The sequence below is a fragment of the Parasteatoda tepidariorum genome, chromosome 3, assembly GCF_982258835.1.
Source record: "Parasteatoda tepidariorum strain Cologne lab strain chromosome 3, Ptep-v5.0, whole genome shotgun sequence".
Taxonomy (NCBI): Eukaryota; Metazoa; Arthropoda; class Arachnida; order Araneae; family Theridiidae; genus Parasteatoda; species Parasteatoda tepidariorum.
Genome location: NC_141757.1, coordinates 11,815,875 through 11,837,859, shown reverse-complemented (window position 1 = coordinate 11,837,859; position 21,985 = coordinate 11,815,875). Strand labels below are relative to the sequence as shown.

The 21,985-nt window shown below is 30.2% G+C and overlaps 1 protein-coding gene across 1 annotated transcript; it reads right to left on the bottom strand.

Annotated features, from left to right (window-relative positions):
• Positions 1-322: 322 nt before the first annotated feature.
• Positions 323-21,209, bottom strand: LOC107445996 (venom protease). Its single transcript, XM_016060522.4, has 7 exons — positions 21,070-21,209; positions 14,990-15,056; positions 12,748-12,827; positions 8,409-8,515; positions 6,677-6,975; positions 3,712-3,842; positions 323-649 (listed from the first exon to the last, which is right to left on the bottom strand). Exons 1-7 carry the CDS (start codon positions 21,112-21,114, stop codon positions 467-469), a joined length of 912 nt encoding a protein of 303 aa, XP_015916008.3. The 5' UTR covers positions 21,115-21,209; the 3' UTR covers positions 323-466.
• Positions 21,210-21,985: the final 776 nt, after the last annotated feature.

Here is a 21,985-nt window from a genome sequence, read left to right as displayed (position 1 = left end):
TCACACGCTACGGACCAAGGGTACTCCGAAATACATTGTGTTGAATGAAAACGTTGAATGGAACAAGGTGAAAACCACGCTTTTGAATAATACGAGGCGAAAATCGACATGGTAAACAAAAAAATCTCAACTTTGAAGAGGGAAAATAGAGTACTTTTTAAATACACCCAATAAAAAAAGCACCTTTAAGGGCTTTTAAAAAACGAAAATCCAAAATAAGCACCTTTAAGCACTTTTTAAAAACGCTACGCACCATACTGTATGTATATATTCATTGTTTTCTTCTTTTTTTTTATTTTCTTATTGAGCGTAGAAAAAAATGAAGAGGCAATATAAGTACAGTTTATTATTATGAATTTAAAATTAAATCCTTTACAAGCAGAAAACTTACGGATTTATTTCATTAAAAGAAAAAAAATAACAATTTGTGAGGATTTTCTTTTCATAGATCTCAATAGCATATAGGCTATGTATTAGGCTGTCTGGGAAGGTCTTTAACATATTTTCTGATAAAGTCGAAGTGCATATCGGTTCTCATAAACACAGCAGGGACGTTTGTTGTGGGGCAAAACATATCGCCATATGAAACCACTCCCACGGAATAAAACCTATGTTTATATTGAATGAATGATGAAGATCCAGAATCACCCTAAATCAAAATAGATCTGAAAATTAGAAGTAAAAAACATAACATGATTTTTTTCGTTAAAATATCTGAATTAGGTCCATCCGTGTGTAAGTCAAATTCGGTTTTCTACTTTCAATATCATAAAGCTATAATTTAAATCGGAACTTTTAGGGTTCAATCCCAGCGACAGCTGGTCTATACGAATCCCGCATCCGGGTCGAACCGACTATAGTGCTGACGTGAAATATCCTCAGTGGTAGACTGATCACGAGTTAGAGTCCCATTGCCGTCTGGCTAACCGTGGGAGGTTTTCGTGGTTTTCTTCTGAATGTAACGCAATTGTGGGTTTGTTCCATCAAAAAGTCTTCCATAAAAGCATGATTTATCCCAATACTTGATACAAAAGTTCTCTTGTCTTCTGGTTTGGGTTCAAAATTACAAGGCTACAGGTTGAACATTAATAGTCATAAATTGAAAAAACTGGATCGGCTGTTCAACGACGGTTATAAAATATTATCAGGTGATACTATAGAGCTCTGTTGTTTTTACGCGACTGAAACCGGTTTGTATTTGTAAAAGTTCGTGTATCAATTGGTCAAATTAGACGATATATAACACTAGAGACAGTTATAATATAATTCAAAGGTTTTTATACTTAGTGATAAATTTGAATTACTGAAATCGGTTCATAAACTAAATAAATGCATTTTCAAGCTCCATCTTTGGTTATAGCCGTCGAAATTTTTCTACAAATTTTAACAAGGGGTGCTATTAGCCTTAAGTGTATAGCCATTTATGCCGTACAAGTGTTAAACGGCTCGTTGATCTGGTATATCTAGTATATCTGGTATATCTAGTATATGATCTGGTCTGGTATATTTAGCTCCATTGTTAAAATCTGGTATATGACGTTAAAGGCTAACTACTGTGTGCTCTTTTTAAAGACTTGTCTAGCTATCAATGTACAGTCCCTAATCAAATTATTACACCCACTATAAAATTCTATGTAAAATCTTAATTATGATGATACCATATATGGCAGTACTTTTACTTTCGTTACTTGTACCGCCGGTACAAGTAAAAAGTACGTACTTTTACTTGTACTTCGCTACTCCTTAAATTTAGTACTTTTACTTGTGCTTTCGTTACTTTTTTAGGGAAAAAGTACAAGTATTTGTAACGGAAATATCGAATGAAATCATTACTTTTTTCTAAAACTCGGTAAGCTTTCTAAAAAAAAAAGAAATTAAATTTAAAAATAAATGCTTATGTTTTTTTAATTTATAAAATTAATGTGCAATATATATGCATTCACAGCTAACTTCGTGATTAAATACCTTCTGTTTCAACTCATACTGCACATTAAATTATTTTTTACTAGCTCAAAGATCATAAAGCTATCTGAAACCCCGTGTTTGCTTTGTTTATGTTTGTGCTTTTAAAACACGTTTCTAAAGAGTAAAATAATTTTAAATCAATGGTTATTTAAATAAATAAAAATAATAAACTAAAAATTAAAATCAATAGATAAAATTTCTTTTTCGCGCAAATCCATAAAAAGTTTGATACTAAAATTATATTATACGATTATATTATAAAATTATATTTTAATATTCTTCCGAATTTAAAAATAAATTAATATCCATAACTTACAAAATTAAAAATTATTAAATAGATAACAACAATTTTGCAAAAACATTGAGGAACATAAGAATATTATTCAATAAAATGTTAGGTTACTTTGAATTTTCGATTTCCTAGAAATGTACTTTTAAATCGTTACTTTTTTTGTTTAGTACTTGTACTTTTACTTGTACTTTTTACTAGTTACTTTTTAAAATAAGAACTTTTTACTTTTTACTCGTTACTTTTTTTAAAAATACTTGTACTTTTACTCGTTACTTTTTAAAAGTAACGTTGCCATATATGGATGATACTATACAGCTTTATTGTTTTTACGAGACTGAAAACGGTTTTGCACTTGTTTACGTTCGTGTATCAATGGGCTAAATTAGACGATACGTAATGTAAATTCGACGATTGGATATATTAGACGATATATTATATAAATATAGAATATTTATTGTATCAGGTATTATATTAGTATATTATAATTATTAGACGCACTGTAGTGTTTTAATAATTACATGATTTGCACGAGGTTATATGCAATTCTTTTGTATTTAATCATACATGTAATGGGTTTTTTATAGGGGGATTCTTTATATACTTCCTATTTGTATTTGTTTTTAACGTATTGCATTACAATGCTAACCAATTAATACATGGACTTAAACAAGTATAAATAAGTTTCAGCCACGTCGAAACAATAATGCTGTATAGTATCATCTGATAATAAAGATTTTACTTATAATCATAGACTACGACTAATAATTTGGCCAGTGTGCGTGTTTTTTTTTTCTTCAAATACAGTACTGAACTCCGGAATTCAGAAAACCGGAAAACTAAAAAACCGGAACGAAATTCGATAAATTTCCCCCCATTTTTAAAAAAAAAAAAATTTTTTCCTCATAAGATTTTAGAATTTTTCTTTCTTTTTTGAAAGATGTTTACCTTACCATCATTTTGGAAATAATCATCATCAATCTTTTTCCTCTTTTTAAGATTATTTCCAATTTTTTTTTTTTTAGTTGGGTTTAACAATAAAAAAAACGGCTTTTTGTAGCGATTCAGAAAACCGGAAAAATCAGTTATCCGGAATAGCGATGGTCCCGATCGTTCCGGATAATCGGTTCTCTACTGTATTAACACTTGAATACAAGCTTTTAGATTTAAGAAACGGCACTCATAAAATGAAAGCAAATTTAAGAAAAGCGTAGTAATTGTTATTTTCGAGTTATTATTATTATATATATATATATATATATATATATATATATATATATATATATATATATATATATATATATATATATATATATATATATATATATATATATATATATATATATATATATATATATATATATATATATATATATATATATATATATATATATATATATATATATATATATATATATATATATATATATATATATATATATATATACAAACCGTACCATGCAAACCGTTGTATTTCCATGTGGCATTCCACAGAGTTCCTCTGAAGGTAGAAACTGGACAAAACGCTTCCGGCAAACCTCACCGTTAGCAATACGTGAAGTACCTTCACGAAGATCTTGGCCAAATTCTGAGAGAAAAATACAGAAATAAAATGTTAAGTTATTCGATGGAGATTTTGCATCAGAAGAGATTTTTGAAAATGGCTAGATTCCTGATTGGCGATAAATTAGACTTGTAGTTATTTAAAAATGTCAACAGGTCCACAACGATCTTATAAAAAATTGAATATTTCACTAGGATAGTGGTCGAAATTTCGATAGCAAGATTGCACTCGCTCAATTTCGAAAACTAGTAACTAAAAACGCAGTAAAGTACTGAAACATTTACAGGATGCGCAACAAGAGTTTTCTACAAAAAATAAGTACCTTTTACGTACTTTTTAAGCACTCAAAAAATATATTTAATCACTTTCCAAAAAAAATGTCATAATTAAGGCGTGTGCCGTAATAAAAATTTACTTTTTTCGATCGTTTAAAGTTCTTAATTTACATACATAAAATCAATAATATTTAGAAACATTTTTAAAAACTTTACTTAATCATGATAAAATAATTAGTTTGTGATAAATATTGCAGAGAAAATTGTGAAAACTATGCATTTTTTGCAATTTAGAACTGCAATCGATACTTCAAAGAAGAATCTCTTTTTAAAAGATAGAAATTAAACACTTTTCCCAACTTAAAAAAGGCACCTTTAAGGTCTTTTAAAAAACGTAAATCAAAAATAAGCACCTTTAAGCACTTTTTTAAAACAGTACACAACCTGCTTTATAGTGAACTTGATGGGAAAATTATTACTATAATTTTTGATCTGACACAACTTTCCGAACGAAATTTGAAATTTTCATTTGTAATCAGCTCATCTAATATAGACGATCAAAAAATGTTCTAAAAGAAAGATAGATTATTTGAATGCATTTTTTAAAAAAATTTAAAACTTGATTAAAAATAGCCTGGCAGATAAGTTTGTAAAACTTTAAGCTATACGCATAATTTAACGTTAAATAATTCTAAAGAACTAACAATACTTGATAATGATTACACATCAGAATACATTGTTAGTTTCATTATTTTAAAAAATACTTTACAAAAATTTAAAAATTCCCAATCGTTTGCTACTACTGGACACAGACTACTGCTATTAAAGTGCGTATCGCCAAGTCACCAAGGTTATTGCCAAATTGGCAAAAATGCTGCCAAAGAGAGTCTTCCACAAGAAATAACAATTGTGTCAGCTGAATTTCTTTTTTCTCATTTAATTTGATTTCGTTTCTCCAAATTTTTAAAAGATGGCTTTATTGAAAGGAAAGTTTTCAACTTCGAAATCAGAAATGATAATTGAACGCTACAGACCGAGTTTTTTTTAATTATTATTATCAATCTTAAAAGTTACAACAACATTACGATAAGTTGAGTAACTTAAGTTTTCAAAAATGTTTGCCAGTTGAAGTAAAATCGTTAAGCTAGATGTTAAAATGCAAGCGTTTTTCTATACCCTTTAAACTTTAATATGAAAACAAATAACTAAAAAACGTCTTCATGCTTGCAGTGATAAAATTATAGGTTTATTATTGGATATGGAGATGCCCGACAGTTAACCGGAACTTGTTTCTTTTTACAACTGAATCACTCACTGCGTCATAGCAATGCAGGTAGTGATAGGAATCATCGTGATTATGTCACCTAGATTGCGTCTGGCCTTAGGCGTTATTTTCTTTCTAAATTACGTCAGAATTATGGGTAGGTAGGTATTTTATTTACATCGCACTAGAGCTGCGCAATGGACTATTGGCGACGGTCTGGGAAAACATCTCTGAGGATGATCCGAAAGCATACCATCGCAGCTTTGATCCTCTTCAGTGGGGATGACTCCCTTGCTTTGATAGCCCGACGACCTGTGCGTGAAGTCGAGCACTTTACGGTAGAACAGTTTAAAGAGGATCGATACCGCACATCCTTGGTCCCTTCGCAGCCTGATCAAAGTGGTCATCCATCCGCTTACTGATCGCAGGTTGTAATGCTTGATTTCGGTGGTCTACTGGGAACCGTGTCTTTACTAACAGTCCACTGCAGGGACTCAGGACTAATGGAACTTTCTTGCAAATGTTCTTATTGAACTGATTATATCAGGTCCATCTGAGATATTTAGCATCATAACACATCAAAAAAGAATTATTCTCAAATTTATACACACATTTACAAATTCGTAATAATATACAGTGGTTTGAAAAATAAAACTAATTCTGTCAGAAGGGTTTGAATTAGCGCCTTTAAGTGAAACAAAAAACACTTCATATTTAAATGTTTTCATTGAGTTTTGAGGATATCTTATTTCATCCCTATCAAAGTCACTATATTTATAAGAGTTTTGCTTCTTATTTAAAAAATTTTAAAAACGATCTTAGTATGCCGAAATGCTTTTTTCTAATTTTTTTTTAATTTTTACAGTGGCATTTTCTTTGAATAGCTTTTTTTTAACACGATAAATTTAGAAAAATAAGATTTCGAATCTACGAAAATGATTTTTAAGAAAAAGAAAGAATCAGAACTGAAAATTAGAGAAAAAATATTGGGGAGATTTCCGTATCTTGATCTGTGGCAGAATAATCACCTAGTCTTGGCAACTTTCGGGCAACTGCCAGCAAGAAACTAAAAAAACATCACAGAAATGGACCAACTCGAAAGTACAACTCGTAACCACCCCTGGGCGAACATCTACATGTTTCTTTAAAAAATAAAAATTTGCAAGTTTAAAATCTGTTTGGTATCTTGACGATTGCAGTAGACGTGGCAGATCCCGATACGGAAATATCCTCAAAATATTTAAGACACTCTTAAAAACAAATGTTAACTTTTACATTGCAGTACATTATGCAAAAATATAAGGTAAAACTATACTTACGGGGTAGATCTACTTTGCCAAAACCAGCAATGTGCATTATCTGGCCAACTCCAGCAATATTTTTAGGTGGAATGACACAAATTGGCTTGCTGTACGGTGTACAAGGAATTGAAATCTGTAGTTCTACTAGGGCTATGTCGTGATGAGGTGTATATAACTCAAATTCAGGATGAACAATGATCCGTTTGACAGGTAATTTTATTAGAGGTTGATATTTATTTCTTCCTAGTAATCCAATTTGTACCTTTCTTTCTTTCATTGCTCTGCACATGTTGGGCATCATCCAGCAGGAAAAAGTTCTGGTAGAAAAGTAATGATTTATTTACTTACTCATTTTCAGTTTAAACTAACTTCGTTTTAAAATGAAAACGAAACTTAAATCAACTTTTTTAAAGTTTTATTCGAAATTGAGCTCAACTAGCTTTTTATAGGAATGTCAAAAATTCACGATTGACATAAAACGAGTTAGGCCAGTAAAGAAAGAAGAAATATCAATTCTGACGTACATAAGCACAAAACACGAATCAACCGAAAACCAGAACTCATTCCAACTGTTGCTGTCAGTCACGGAGCTTTTCTCCGCCAACATCGCCAAAAGAAAGGGAGTACGTGATAGTGGGGACTCTGATGATTTATGTCCTATTCTTTGTCCTAGACCAGGGATGAGCAAACTACGGCCCGTTGGCCAACTGTGGCCAGCCGGAAGGTTTTATTCGGATGGAAATTTAACCAGCCGATCCATAGCGAGTATAAATAATATACATCCATTTTCTTGTCTACTTCATTTAAAGCTATTTTTGTTTTTTCTTTTTTAATAAAGTACTGATGATCTTTTTACTTTCTCTATTTTTGTTTCACAGAACAACCGCAAACAACCCACCCAATTTTGAATTTACGATTACTAATGTTCAAATCCGTAACCTTGTAATTTTGAACCTTATACAGAAGACAAGAGAACTCCTGCATCAGGTATTGGGGGAAATTTTGCCTTCATGGAGGACTTTTTTGTTGAAACTTACCCGTATTTATGTTATATGGAGAGGAAAAACCCCGAAAACCTCCCACGGTTAGCCTGACGACAAGGGGACTCTAACCCATCATCCGTCTATCACGGAGAATCTTTAACGTCAGGACTGTGGTCGGTGCGAGTTGAGTGTGGAATTCGAATCAACCAGTCATCGCCGGAATTCGAACCCGGTTCACCCTCATTGGGCGAGAGAGAAAGCCTAGCTCTCTCTCTCTCTCTCTCTCTCTCTCTCTCTCTCTCTCTCTCTCTCTCTCTCTCTCTCTCTCCTTCTCTCTCTCTCTCTCTCCTTCTCTCCCCCCTCTCTCTCCCCTTCTCCCTCTCTCCTTCTCCCTCTCTCTCCCTCCCTCTCTCTTTCCTTCTCTCTCTCTCCCTCTCTCTTTCTCTCTTAAATCTATCGGCCATTATTCAATTAAATAAAATTTAAATTATTGTAGTGTGTAATTGTTGTTTAAAAAATGAATTTTCCTTTTCGACCGTTCACCTGACTTAACTATTGGGTGTACTTTTTCTGATTGTGATTGCCCCTCGTATCTTTTTGGAGGTAAAGTTACCTCACCCGCCAAAGAGGAAGTCATTTTAAATTAGAGGAATATTCTTTTTTAGTCTAATTAACAATAACGTCTTGACAGTTAACTAGCATAATTATTATGTGAGTTTCAAACCATTAGGACTGTGTGTTAATGCTGGAAAATCAGAAATACTTACCCTTGTTTGGGAAAACAATGCCCTGCCGTTAGGACAAAAGTTGGAGAAATTAAAGCTCCAGCACAAGATCCCCATTCTTCCCAATCGTGGGAAGATATTACACCGACCTGGAAAATAATTACTAGATCATGGTTCTATCGAAGTCAAAGATCTAAGAAAGCATGTAAACCTCACGGCAAGCTTGCGTCGGAATTTTTTTTTTATTGTCACAAAAATGTTAGCACTAAAAACCTTTTTTCAATAAAGCAAAAATAGTGCAGTTTCAAACCTTTCATCCTAAAAGGATTAAACATTATTATATCGTCACTTATGTCCATAAGTGACGTTTTAGATGACGTCACACTAGCGATAAGATCAAATTACATTGTCCATTAAAATGTGAAGACAAGGTGGATTTTAGCTGAGCATACAAGACGTTGCGAAAATAAAACTCATAATTACCTAGATTTAAGACCTAGATTTTCCCCTTAAGACTAGCTTTATTCCTGGATTTTTTTCATTCTTTCGATTTAAGGTTTTCATATCGAAGGTTGTTTGCCAAGGTTTTGCATTAGGGTAATGAGCGTAGAACAGTGCAGATTGTTACAGATCTCGTACTAAGATTAGAAGGTTTATACGTAAACCGCTTAGAAAACCTTTTTAGGTTTACATTAAAAGGTTTTTGTTAGGTGAAAATAACCTTATTTTGCTATCTGGGATCAAATTATAAGTTTTAAACTTTAAGAGCGGAAGGTTCTATGATCATATTGTCACATTGATGGGATAAGTGAGGTATTATTTGTATTGAAAGACCATTAGACAATGCCAACCTTCATCTATCAGAAGGTACCCCAAAATTGAATCAAGTTTGCATGTCTTATGTAGTAGTAAATTGATGTTTAATAATCGTAGTGATAGCTACGCTACAATACTCCTTCACCAGAATTTCATCAGGGAATTTTATAGAATTAGATGAACGGATACCACCAGTTGCTGTATTTGTGAAAGACCGGGAGAGCTGGATTAAGGTCAGCGGATTTTGAACTTTAGCCATGAGAGCTGTATTAAGTTCATGGTTGTGTACGTGGTCACTCCTGTCTTGCTATTAGCAGTCGAGTATGCAGGATCCTGTTATGTATTTCAAGAAAATAAAATGTCTTATACATTTAAAATATATATATATATATATATATATATATATATATATATATATATATATATATATATATATATATATATATATATATATATATATATATATATATATATATATATATATATATATATATATATATATATATATATATATATATATATATATATATGAAGAATATATGCATATTTAAAACATTAAACTTTTTTTTGTATTTGCAAATTTGCGGAGATTTTGCTACCCAAATTGAAATCATGAAAGTTAAATTTTAAAAGTTTTAATGAATCTAGATACTACTATAGCATTGGCGTAACTTTATAAATATTAAAAATGCAAAACCGTGACTTCTTTTCTTCTTGGCATTTTGAGCCATTTTCAGAATTTTCAGAGAAAGAGTTGACTTAATATAGGATAAAGAGTAATTGTTAAAAACTTACAGCGGATATAAAAATAGAATATTATTTGTAAAAATAAACGAAAGAAAAAACAAACATTATTCTATATGACGTCAGAGTATTCGGAAACAGCTTTAATACTTACTTTAAAACTTTTGACTCCGTTCCAACAAAATTAACAAACAAATTTAAATTGTACTTCGCAGCATTTTAGTATAAAACTGTAATTGAATAGCAATTTTCGAAAATTTAATGGAAATTTTGCAAACTGATACAACTTAGTTTTAGTTATTTTGAGCATGCTGGTAATTGCACTTGAAGTTTTTCTATTTTATATTCTTTTAAATTAAACTCGCTTAAATTCGTACAATTAACATGAACTGAATATTTAACAAGAATATTTCGTATAAACTAGGAGGCTTCGCCCCCTGCTCGCTGGCGCTCGCCAACCGCCGGAACTGCTTTCGCAGTTCATTTCGGATTGCTTCGCAATCCAATGCTCGCTTTGCTCGCTCATTGGATACGTTCTTAACGTCTAGCTTTTGAATACTTTTTTGAATACTGAAGTTCCGAAAACTTTTCCCTGTAGAAAATTCGAAACCTGTACATTTCAATTTTAATTTGAAATTGCAAACAGTTCACATGTTTTGCTTAATCACACTATTCTAAACTTCAGTTTTTGAGAAAAGTAACAGTTGTAAGTTTTGTTTTAAAGTCTTTCCCACCAGAAAGGCTAAAGTCATGTGTTGTAAAACAATATGAAATAGTAGTCTGCCACTGAACGCCGGATGTAAAGCATCGGTTTTGATGAAGATAATTTTGTATTTTTAATTCTCTGAAGGGCGCCACCCTAATAATATGGAATTTGTAAAATAAATGTGTATATTTTTGATTGTTGATGACGCCCATCATTTAGTGTTTTCATCAGTATTCAGAAGCAGAATAACTATAAGTTTTTTATTTTATCACAAAAACATAAAATGTATAAAAACAAAGAAAAGAGTAAGAAAATGAGTATAGTCATATAAAAAGTTAAAATTATAATATAGTATTTGCTAGTTAAAATAAAACTTTTTGTTTAAGTCATTGTTAACAATTCAAATTTCTCCGAGGCAATTCTAAACCTTAATTTTGTTCTAAATGTCAGTAAAATTAAGGTAGTATTGTTAAGTTGAAACACAATATTTTTAGTTTTGATGTCAGCAATACAATTCAATTTTTCACAAAAATGATTGTTTTCATTATTAAATTCAGTGTCAACAATTCAAATTTTTCTGAGGCAACTCTTAACCTCTAAATATTATTTTTTTATGTACACATTTCTAAATGTCAGTATTCAACCACAAAACAACTTAAAGTCCTCAAATTTAGCATGAAGGTGTAAAATGTAATGAAAGGGGGTCATAGCAATAATGTAAGTAGAAGTAAAGTTAGTACTGTAAAATTAAAACAATATTTTTAGTCAATGAGCCCAGTTCTTCAAGAAGCAATTGTAGAAGTAGGTTGCTTATTTAAAACTTTTTATAGAATTTCTTTAAGAACACAATTGTTAATTTGGGCATTTGGCGATACAACACTTTTAGAATTGAAGGATTTGTTACGTCAAGCGCTCAGGTATCATAATTTTGATCTAGTTGCGCTTCTATGTCATTTTGATTTATGTTGCTAAGTTAACTTTCAAAAAATTCCATGGCTGGCAACAGCATTTTTATTTAAGTTGTTTATCTTTATTTCTTTTAGAATTCGTTATTTTTTTAGCGAAATGTTTCTTAACCTAACAGAATTCTTTGCCGACTGTTTTCTCTATGAATGAAGAAAATAAAGTAAATATTTAACTGTTGTGAAAAGAATCTTATTTAGTTGTACAAAGTACTTCAGCCAAAATTTGGGATCCACGTAAGAGAATTATATATATTAGATCAGAAACACATCATTAAAAGGCAGAATGCTTTGGTGTTTTCAAAACAAAGCAAGCATTGCCACCGGCGGAAAAGAAATACAGCCAAAATTTGGGAGCCACGTAAGAGAATTATATATAATAGATTATAAGAAATTCGATGCATCAAACTATATAGGCAACTTTTTAAACCTTAATATTTGCTTCAATTTTGAAAATAAAATTATTTTCTCTTTTTGTAAGAGACCATGTTAAGCTTGTTTCAAATAGCTAAATTAAAATAAATTCTAATCCATCCATACATACGCACTAAAGAATAAAAAATTATTTCTGTAAACAAACAAGCAAAGGTAAAAAATATCGGGGTAGGCAAACAAAGATAAAATTAAAAATTAAAATTTTAAAAAAAAAAATTACCGTAATCGGTTACCCATTGACAAAATGGTTGTTGTCTAATTTTTTTGTCGTATTCACCTGAATTAGCATTGAAAACGTTCCAGTTTGAACAGATTTCTGATTCTTAGTTAAAGGATAAAAACAAAAATAGCATTCTAATAATGAAATTCTCTTTTATTCGCAACTCAAGAAGTATTTATGGGATTTCTCCTGTCCCATATCTCGAAAATAAACTCATTAACTTCATGCGTAACAAATTTAAAATTGAAAAAAAAGAATTCTTAAAAAATTTTCAAACAGCAGCGATCGCCATAGCAACGCATGCAATGACGACGCATGCGCACTGTTTATTATTACTCTTGAACACAGTTAAAAAGTGTGATGACTTCCAAATAAGGTGAGCCAAAGCCAAAACAACACCCATTTTGCCAATGGGTAAAATATCTTCGAGACAAACAATTTTTTCCAACTTTATAGATTTCTTCAAATTTTAAAATATATATTTATATATATGCTTACAATCCAAGGATATTTTCTGTAATCTTTAACAACTTCTCCATAGATAACACGCTCTTCAACGAAATCGGATATACCACATGCTGTAAAAATGAGGCAAAAGCTAATTAAATTCGAATTTTCTTCGCTGTCGACAGAGTTCCTATAACTACAATAGAAAGAGACTTTAGGTTGAGAGTTAAGATGAGAAAAGCATCTTTAGCTACTTCTCCATATGATTTTGAAAACATAAATTTAAAAAAATATAAATTTTGAAGAAAACTTTTGAAAAGGATCATTGAATTTTTGCCAATTGTACAGTAAAAGCTCATTAATTGTAATTCTTTTTAAGAAATTAATAAACACATAATCAACGCAGGAAAATAATATAAAGGCGTTTTTAGACATATAATCACGTTCTTTGTTTTCTCTTAATTAAATTAGAAATTTGTCTTAAATTTAAACTCCGTATAAATAAATGCTTGCAATTTTTTACAATTTTGAAATGTAATTTAGCACACAAAACAATATTTCCATTAAGTATATTTTAAAAATATATTGAAGATTGTTTAGAATCTAGAAGCATATATTTTATTTCGTATTACGAATAAAAACTCTATTGAAATTGAAGCAATGTTTTTCAGTCAACATCTATCTCACTTAGATAGCTTGCTTTAAAAAATTTCACTTTGTTTGATTTTAAAAAAAAATATATACCTTATGAAACAGCCTATACGTCTTTTTCTACGCCTAAATCGACAAAAAATGCTCATATATTTCAGATATTCCAGTTAAAAATATAAGGGAAACATAGAAAATAATAAAGATTAATGAAAAAAGACTAAAAAAAATATTAAAATAAAAATAATAAAATTTTAAAAATATTCTTGAAAAAATGTCTTATTTAAAAACAATTTTTTTAATTAAAAAAGCCGAAAAACAAAATAATGAAAAGATAACATTATTATACATAATTACAGAAATTAAATCAGAAAAGTTGATGCGCAATAACACTTAATAAGAATTGAACTATTTACTCGCATGTACAGCAAAAATATTAGTGTTATTTTTTTTTCTCCTTATTCTGGGTTCTTATAAGCTATTTTATATTTTTTTATTATATTAGTGTGACAAAACAGTATCAGGATTAATACAATAAAGAATAATACAAGTTTCGTGCATTGAAGATAATCTCAATTTCGTCATCAATTGTAACTAGGGCCGAGATAGCCTGCTTTGTAGGACACTGGGTTCTTGTCCAAGAGCTCGAGGGTTCGATATCAGCCGGCCGAAGTGTAAATGGTGACTGATGCCCGGTAAATCAATCGTTAAATCCCCTAACAAATCATACTTCTGGGGGTATTATTCCAGGAGTTTCCTTGTCTTCTGGATTGGTTCAAAATTTCAAGGCTACGAAGTTCAACATTAGTAGTCGTAAACCCAAAATAGGGTCGACTGTTCAACAACGGTTATAAAATATAAAATAAAATCAATTATAACTCATGACAGTAACGAGTTATGATTGATTGCTTTACTCCCTTAGGATAAAGTTCAAAATGAATTTAGTGAGTTGGGCGAATGGGCTAGGTCCTCTTTTTGCAACTAATTAAGTTCAGCTCTGTTATGTCCGGTGGCAATTTGACTATTGGGCGAATGTACTCAAACAGCTGTTAGTAGAACCGCGGTGGCTCAGGGGATAGAGCACTTGCCTCCCAATGAGGTAATCTGAGTTCGATCCCAACGATAGCTGGTCGATTCGAATTCCGCATCCGGATCTCACCGACCACAGTGCTGACGTGAAATATTATCAGAGGTAGACGGATCATTGGTTAGAGTCTCCTTGGCGTCAGGCTAACCGTGGGAGGCTCTAATGGTCTTCCTCTCCATGCAACGCAAATGCGGGTCAGTTCCATCAAAAGGTCCTCCACAAAGGCGAATTTCTCCCAATACTTGATCCAGAAGTATCCTTGTCTTCTGGATTGGGTTGAAAATTACAAGGCTATGGAGTTGAACATTAGTAGTCGTAAACCCAAAAATTGAGTCGGCTGTTCAACGACGGTTATAAAATAAAATAAAAAACAGTTTTTAGTTTTTTAACTCATGATTTAACGCTGATTTTCATCATGTTTATTCTATCTCGTGAATACATGCAACATAACTTAGATAATATTATAAAATTCTGCACAATGAAACGTGTGCTATATGACTTATTTAATTTTCGGCTTTTATTTAATAATTTAAAGTAATAAAAGTTTTTTAAACTCACGACATTCATCGGAATAACGGTGATGGCCACCCTTGTGATGCTTCTTAGGATGGGTTCTTCCATTTATCTGAAAAAGTAAAATAAAGAGCAAAATAAACTTACTTAAGAAATGATTCCCTTAATAGTATATGTTGTACAATTTTCGCTCATTTTTTATTTTTTGGACAAAACCTTGTCTCGTTTATCAAAGGTTTATCAAGTTATTCATTATGAACCATACTTTATGAAATGTTGGCAAATGGTGACTTCGTCAAAAAATTAGAGTATTTTTCATATTTTGACCCTATTTTTCTACCTCCATTGTTGAAATTTTCGAGATTGATTTACATCTTTTTTTTTCATAACCGTCTTTGAACAGCAAGCCCAATTTTTGGGTTCACGACTACTAATGTTCAACTCCGTAGCCCTGTAATTTTAAACCCAATCCAGCAGACAAGAAAACTCCTGGATCATACCCCCAGAGGTATGATTTGTTATGGGAGCATGGAGGAGTTTGAGACTCGACAGATTTAACGTGCATCAGTCACCATTTACTACACGGGGAGTCTAAGGTCGGCGGGGATCGAACCCAGGAGTCTAATACCAAGATTCCATATCCACTTTCAAGAGTTTTGTTTCTTTTTTTAATAAAAAAATCTTTTGCCAAAATAGTAAACCAACAGTCAAATGTTTGAAATATAGCAATAAAATCATGAAAAATTATTTGAAATTTTTCTACTTTTTGGGCTCGCTAAAAAGTGAACATGCAGTTAGAGAATTATTAAACGTTTCATGATGCCAAAAAATGAAAAGAAAATGAGACATTTTAAAACGTACCTAATTAAATAAAAGGTCACTGAGGCATTTCTGAATCTTTTCAACTAGTGTTTATATGAAGAAGATTAATTTCGTAAGAAATGATAAGCTAAATAAACTTTTTTTAATTTTTTAATGAAATAAGCAAAATGTATGGTCAAATAAAGAATAATAATAGTCCAGCAGCTTTGAGAATTATATGCATAACATCCTAAGTATTATATTCAGAAATCGAAAATTACGAAAAATCGAAAACTAAAACTTAACAGGTTGCGTAGCCAAAATTCAACAAAAAATAAGCACCTTTTAAGTACTTTTAAGCACTAAAAAATATTTTTATGCATTTAAAAATATTGCTTAAAAATATAATGTATTTAAATAATATAATAATAAAGTAATAATATAATGTAAGATAATAATATATTGTATTTAAAAATATTTTTAATACATTAACAAAATGCAAAATAATTTTCAAAGACTTTACATGATCATGAAACTAGTTTTTGACAAAAATTTTACTAACCACCATAAAAAGATCGAGAGAATTTTCGATTCAATTTCAGAGGGGGGAAAATGAAGTCTGAAATTAGCAAAATACAGCAGAGTTGCACATGAGAGTGCAAAAATCCTTCCCACTGAAACCAGCTCAGTACATGCGGACCCGCAAGTATTTCATCAAACATGTACAATGATTAGCTCTATGTTACGTTACGGACCGACGGCGCGCCGAAATGCATTGTGTTTGAATGAATTGTGAAAACGTTGAATAGAACAATGTGTAAACCCCGCTTTTGCATAATACGTAGCGAAAATCGACATGGTAAAGAAAAAATCTCATTTTCGCGAGGGGAAAATGAAGCATTTTTTAAAAGCATCCAAAAAAAAAAAAGCACCGCAAAGGGCTTTAAAAAACGAAAATCGAAAATAACCACCTTTGAGCACTTTTTAAAAACGCTACTCACCATGTTTATTTATCTGTTTCTCTAGAACTGTAATAATAACCATATATGGCAACGTTACTATTAAAAAGTAATGAGTAAAAGTACAAGTATTTTTAAAAAAAGTAACGAGTAAAAAGTAAAAAGTTCTTATTTTAAAAAGTAACGAGTAAAAAGTACAAGTAAAAGTACAAGTACTAAGCAAAAAAAAGTAACGATTTAAAAGTACATTTCTAGGAAATCGAAAATTCAAAGTAACCTAAAATTTTATTGAATAATATTCTTATGTTCTTCAATGATTTTGCAAAATTGGTTTTATTTATTTAATTATTTTTAATTTTGAAAGTTATGGACATTAATTTATTTTTAAATTCGGAGGAATATTATAATATAATTTTATGATATAATCGTATAATATAATTTAAAATCAAGTATAATTTTTATGGATTTGCTTTTGGATTTTTTGAAACTTTTTATGGATTTGCACGAAAAAGAAATTTTATCTATTGACTTTAATTTTTAGTTTATTATCTATATTTATTTAAATTACCATTAATTTAAAATTGTTTTACTATATAGAAACGCGTTTTAAAAGCACAAACATAAACAAAGCAAACACGGGGTTTCAGATAGCTTTGTGATCTTTGAGCTAATAAAAAATAATTGAATGTGCATCAGTATAAGTTGAAACAGAACAGTCTACAGTTTTATTTGTAACAATGGCTAATGCTGAAGTCATGCGAGAAAATCATTTTCCGAACATTTCTGCCAAACGGAATAATTAAAATTTGTAAACGAATTTTAGTATCGGCGGCTAAATTAATACCTTCGAGTTTTCAAGAGTTAAAATAGTAATTATAATAGTTTTCAGTAGCACATATAGTTCTGAAGTTCTTAGAGATTTGACTGGGCGTTGTTTGACAAGGTCGGGCATAAATATAATTTTAGTAAAAAATGTACTAGGTAAAAATGTATTTAGTAAAAAATGTATTAAGACAAAAATCCATTATTGTGAGTCCAAAAAGAAAATTGAAAAACGTAATAACAAAATCCAACATTTTTTTATTTAAAATGTATTAAACAAATGCATAAAACTCGAAAATGAATGAAAATAACTTCTAAATTAATATTTTTATTCATTTTGCAAAATAATTGCGTTTCGACAGCATTTTTTTTTTCTTTTAGAAAGCTTACCGAGATTTAGAAAAAAAGTAACGATTTCATTCAACATTTCCGTTGCAAATACTTGTACTTTTTCCCAAAAAAAGTAACGAAAGTACAAGTAAAAGTACTAAATTTAAAAAGTAACGAAGTACAAGTCAAAGTTCGTACTTTTTACTTGTACCGGCGGTACAAGTAACGAAAGTAAAAGTACTGCCATATATGATAATAACCAACTATTTCAAATTTAAGAAATGCGCAAAAGATCAAATGATTAAATTGAATTCGTAATATGATAACTTTTATAACCAGAAACGAAAAGTAATGTATCATTTTTCCTAGAACAACAAGAATTCATATCATATCATGTAAAACATATCATATCACATCATATAAAACATCACATATTCCACTTCATATCATGTAAAACACGTTCATATCATATAAAACTATAACACGTTCATATCATATAAAACTATTACACGTTCATATCATATAAAACTATAAAACGTTCATATCATATAAAACTATCACACGTTCATATCATATAAAACTATTACACGTTCATATCATATAAAACTATAACACGTTCATATCATATAAAACTATAACACGTTCATATCATATAAAACTATAACACGTTCATATCATATAAAACTATAACACGTTCATATCATATAAAACTATTACACGTTCATATCATATAAAACTATTACACGTTCATATCATATAAAACTATAACACGTTCATATCATATAAAACTATAACACGTTCATATCATATAAAACTATTACACGTTCATATCATATAAAACTATAACACGTTCATATCATATAAAACTATAACACGTTCATATCATATAAAACTATAACACGTTCATATCATATAAAGCTATAACACGTTCATATCATATAAAACTATAACACGTTCATATCTTATAAAACTATAACACGTTCATATCATATAAAACTATAACACGTTCATATCATATAAAACTATAACACGTTCATATCATATAAAACTATCACACGTTCATATCATATAAAACTATAACACGTTCATATCATATAAAACTATAACACGCTCATATCATATAAAACTATAACACGTTCATATCATATAAAACTATAACACGTTCATATCATATAAAAAAAACTCAAATTGTTGAATTATTTTCGTAATATATTCGTAAGTTGCACAGCGCACGAAATAAAACACAGACCACGCTGAATAACTTTTGATCTAATGATTGGATCTTTACGTTTCAGGACTCAAATTTTAAAGGTCCGGGGCGTTGACCTTAAATGCTAATTAATTACAGCAGATGATATTTTGATTAGGAAAATAGACACAAAACGTTCTTTCTCTGAATAAACATACCTTTTTTTCGGCGGATTTGGATTTTCGACATCAAAGTTATAGGAATTGCTGCAATCAGGGAAATATGGCCCCAAAGGTTTGGTATGGAGAGTGGTTCAAATTTTGTTACTTTTACTTTTTGGGTATCTCGAAAACTTTTTAAGAGAATTGAAAAAAAAATTGCACATAATTGTAAAATTCGTTTTTTCAAAGATAATACCTTGCGAAATATATTTTTTACTAAATATTTATTGTTTTATTTAATAATAGCTAAAAATTAAATGTTTGAATCGTAAGACATACAATTTTTTTACATCATTTTAAAGATTGCTATTTTAAATTTCAAAATACAAAATTTCAGCGAAATCGGTTGAATAGTTCTTGAGAAATCAAATTTTGAAAAATCGTATTTTTTAAATTCAATTTCTCAGGAACTATTGGACCGATTTCAGAAAAAATTCCATATTTTGCTATTTGAAATTATAATTTTTAAAATAATGTAAAAATTTACATTTTTTACTGTTATTAAGTAAAATAATCCAAAAGAAAAATATTTACTAAAAGTTATATTTTGTCTGGAATTATCTTTGAAAAAACGAGTTTTATAATTGTGTGCAAAAAATGTTTTATTTCGCTTAAAATGCTCTTGCGTCATCATGAAACTCTCAAAAAATAAAATTGACATGTAAATACTTTGGATCACTCAACTAACCAAATTATTAGGACCATATTTTTCAGGTTGAGGCTATATTTTGGGGGTAAAAAATCCGAATGAATGGAGAGAAAAAAAGGTACGTTTATTCAGAAAAAGTTCTTTTGTGTATCTGATTTCATAAGTTTAAATATCGTCTGCACTAATTATATAGCATATTTGAGGTCACCTCTTCGAACCATTAATATTGAGGCCAAAAATGTGACGATTCAATAGTTAAATCTAAAGTTATTTGTTAAAGTCCGTTCTTTTTTCTTTTTTTTACTCTTTGTACATCTAGATATAATAGCATTTAATATAAATTTATTTAAAAAATTTATTTTTTTATTTTTTTAATCCATTTAAATTTTTGGATATAAAAGCAAATGTAATTTTGTGTTTAATAAAAATAAAATACAAAACTGTAGAGCCCCAGTTCCTGTTCGATTACGATTAACGGTGTAAATAAATTTATAGTAAGAGGCTAGAATCCCAGTTCCTGTTCATTTACGATCAACAGTGCAGAGAAGTTTATAGTAAGAGGCTAGAATCCCAGTTTCTGTTCGATTACAATCAACGGTGTAAAGAAATTTAAGAGGCTAGAATCCCAGTTCCTGTTCATTTACGATCAACAGTGTAGAGAAGTTTATAGTAAGAGGCTAGAATCCCAGTTCCTGTTCGATTACAATCAACGGTGTAAAGAAATTTAAGAAGCTAGAATCCCAGTTCCTGTTCATTTACGATCAACAGTGTAGAGAAGTTTATAGTAAGAGGCTAGAATCCCAGTTCCTGTTCGATTACAATCAACGGTGTAAAGAAATTTAAGAGGCTAGAATCGCAGTTCCTGTTCATTTACGATCAACAGTGTAGAGAAGTTTATAATAAGAGGCTAGAATCCCAGTTCCTGTTCGATTACGATCAACGGTGTAAATAAATTTATAGTAAGAGGCTGGAATCCCAGTTTCTGTTCATTTACGATCAACAGTGTAGAGAAGTTTACAGTAAGAGGCTAGAATCCCAATTACGATCAATGGTGTAGAGAAGTTATGATTTTGTACGCTGTTCAGCACTAATCCTTATAAAGCGAATAGGTATAGCATAAATATATGTATGAAAGGGAAAAAAATTATACTCACCCATGTTATTACAGTTAATGACAAGATAAAACGAAAAATTAGCATACTCAAAAAATTTATATTCTTCAATAAAAGTAGTAATAATGCAATTTTATTCTGCTATCCTATTCAAACCACTTCCATTGTTTGAATTCGCAAGAAAAGTTCTACGATTCATTTCAATGTAAAGGATTAGACAATGTCAACACCGGCTTTATTGATTATCATTTAAAATTTCTTGGAACTGTATTTGTAGAATTTTTCGATTCATAGTTGAAGTTAATTTCGTGTGGCGGTTAAGCGCTCGTTTTAAAGAACAATAATTTACTTTACAAATATTTAAAATATTTTACAGATAAAATTGCGAAACCAGTCTGTTGAATTCCCTAAGTCAGCAATTCCTCAATGTTGTTCCGCAGAACCCTAGAACTCCATGGAAGAGTTGAAAGGGTTCCTTACCTTCGTACTGTTTATAACCAATGATGAATTTTTATACCTCTGATTATATTTAGATACAATCCCGCTTAAAGGAATTTTTTCTAATCTTCGAAACTTGAGAAATTTCAAATTAATGCGCTATTATAGTTTGGGATTTTTTGAAATTTTCTGTTTCCAAAATTCATTGCTTGCTTTTTTCGTTATTGTTGTTTTTCGATTAATTTAAATCATTTCTCTTTGGGCTCAACTTGCAACCAAGTCAGATTTATTCAATAGATTAAGCAATGATTATTCTACTTAAAAGAAAGATAGTACACAAGTGTGTTAGGTTTTGAAAACTTTTTCTTTTCAAAGCTAATAACGCTCGTGGACCCCTGATTTGTCTATAATTATTTCCTTTCTTACGATTGTATAGTATATTATAATATAATATCTGGTCCATTATGAAAATTATAGGTTAATATTAGGGGCAGATATGGGGTCATTTATATGCATAATA

Coding starts and splice junctions, on each gene's coding strand:
- LOC107445996 (XM_016060522.4), bottom strand. CDS start 21,114: ATGCTAATTTTTCGTTTTATCTTGTCATTAACTGTAATAACATGG. Junction 12,828..14,989: donor CCGTTATTCCGATGAATGTC/GTGAGTTTAAAA, acceptor TCATTTTTACAG/CATGTGGTATATCCGATTTC. Junction 3,843..6,676: donor TGGCAAAGTAGATCTACCCC/GTAAGTATAGTT, acceptor TTTTTCTCTCAG/AATTTGGCCAAGATCTTCGT.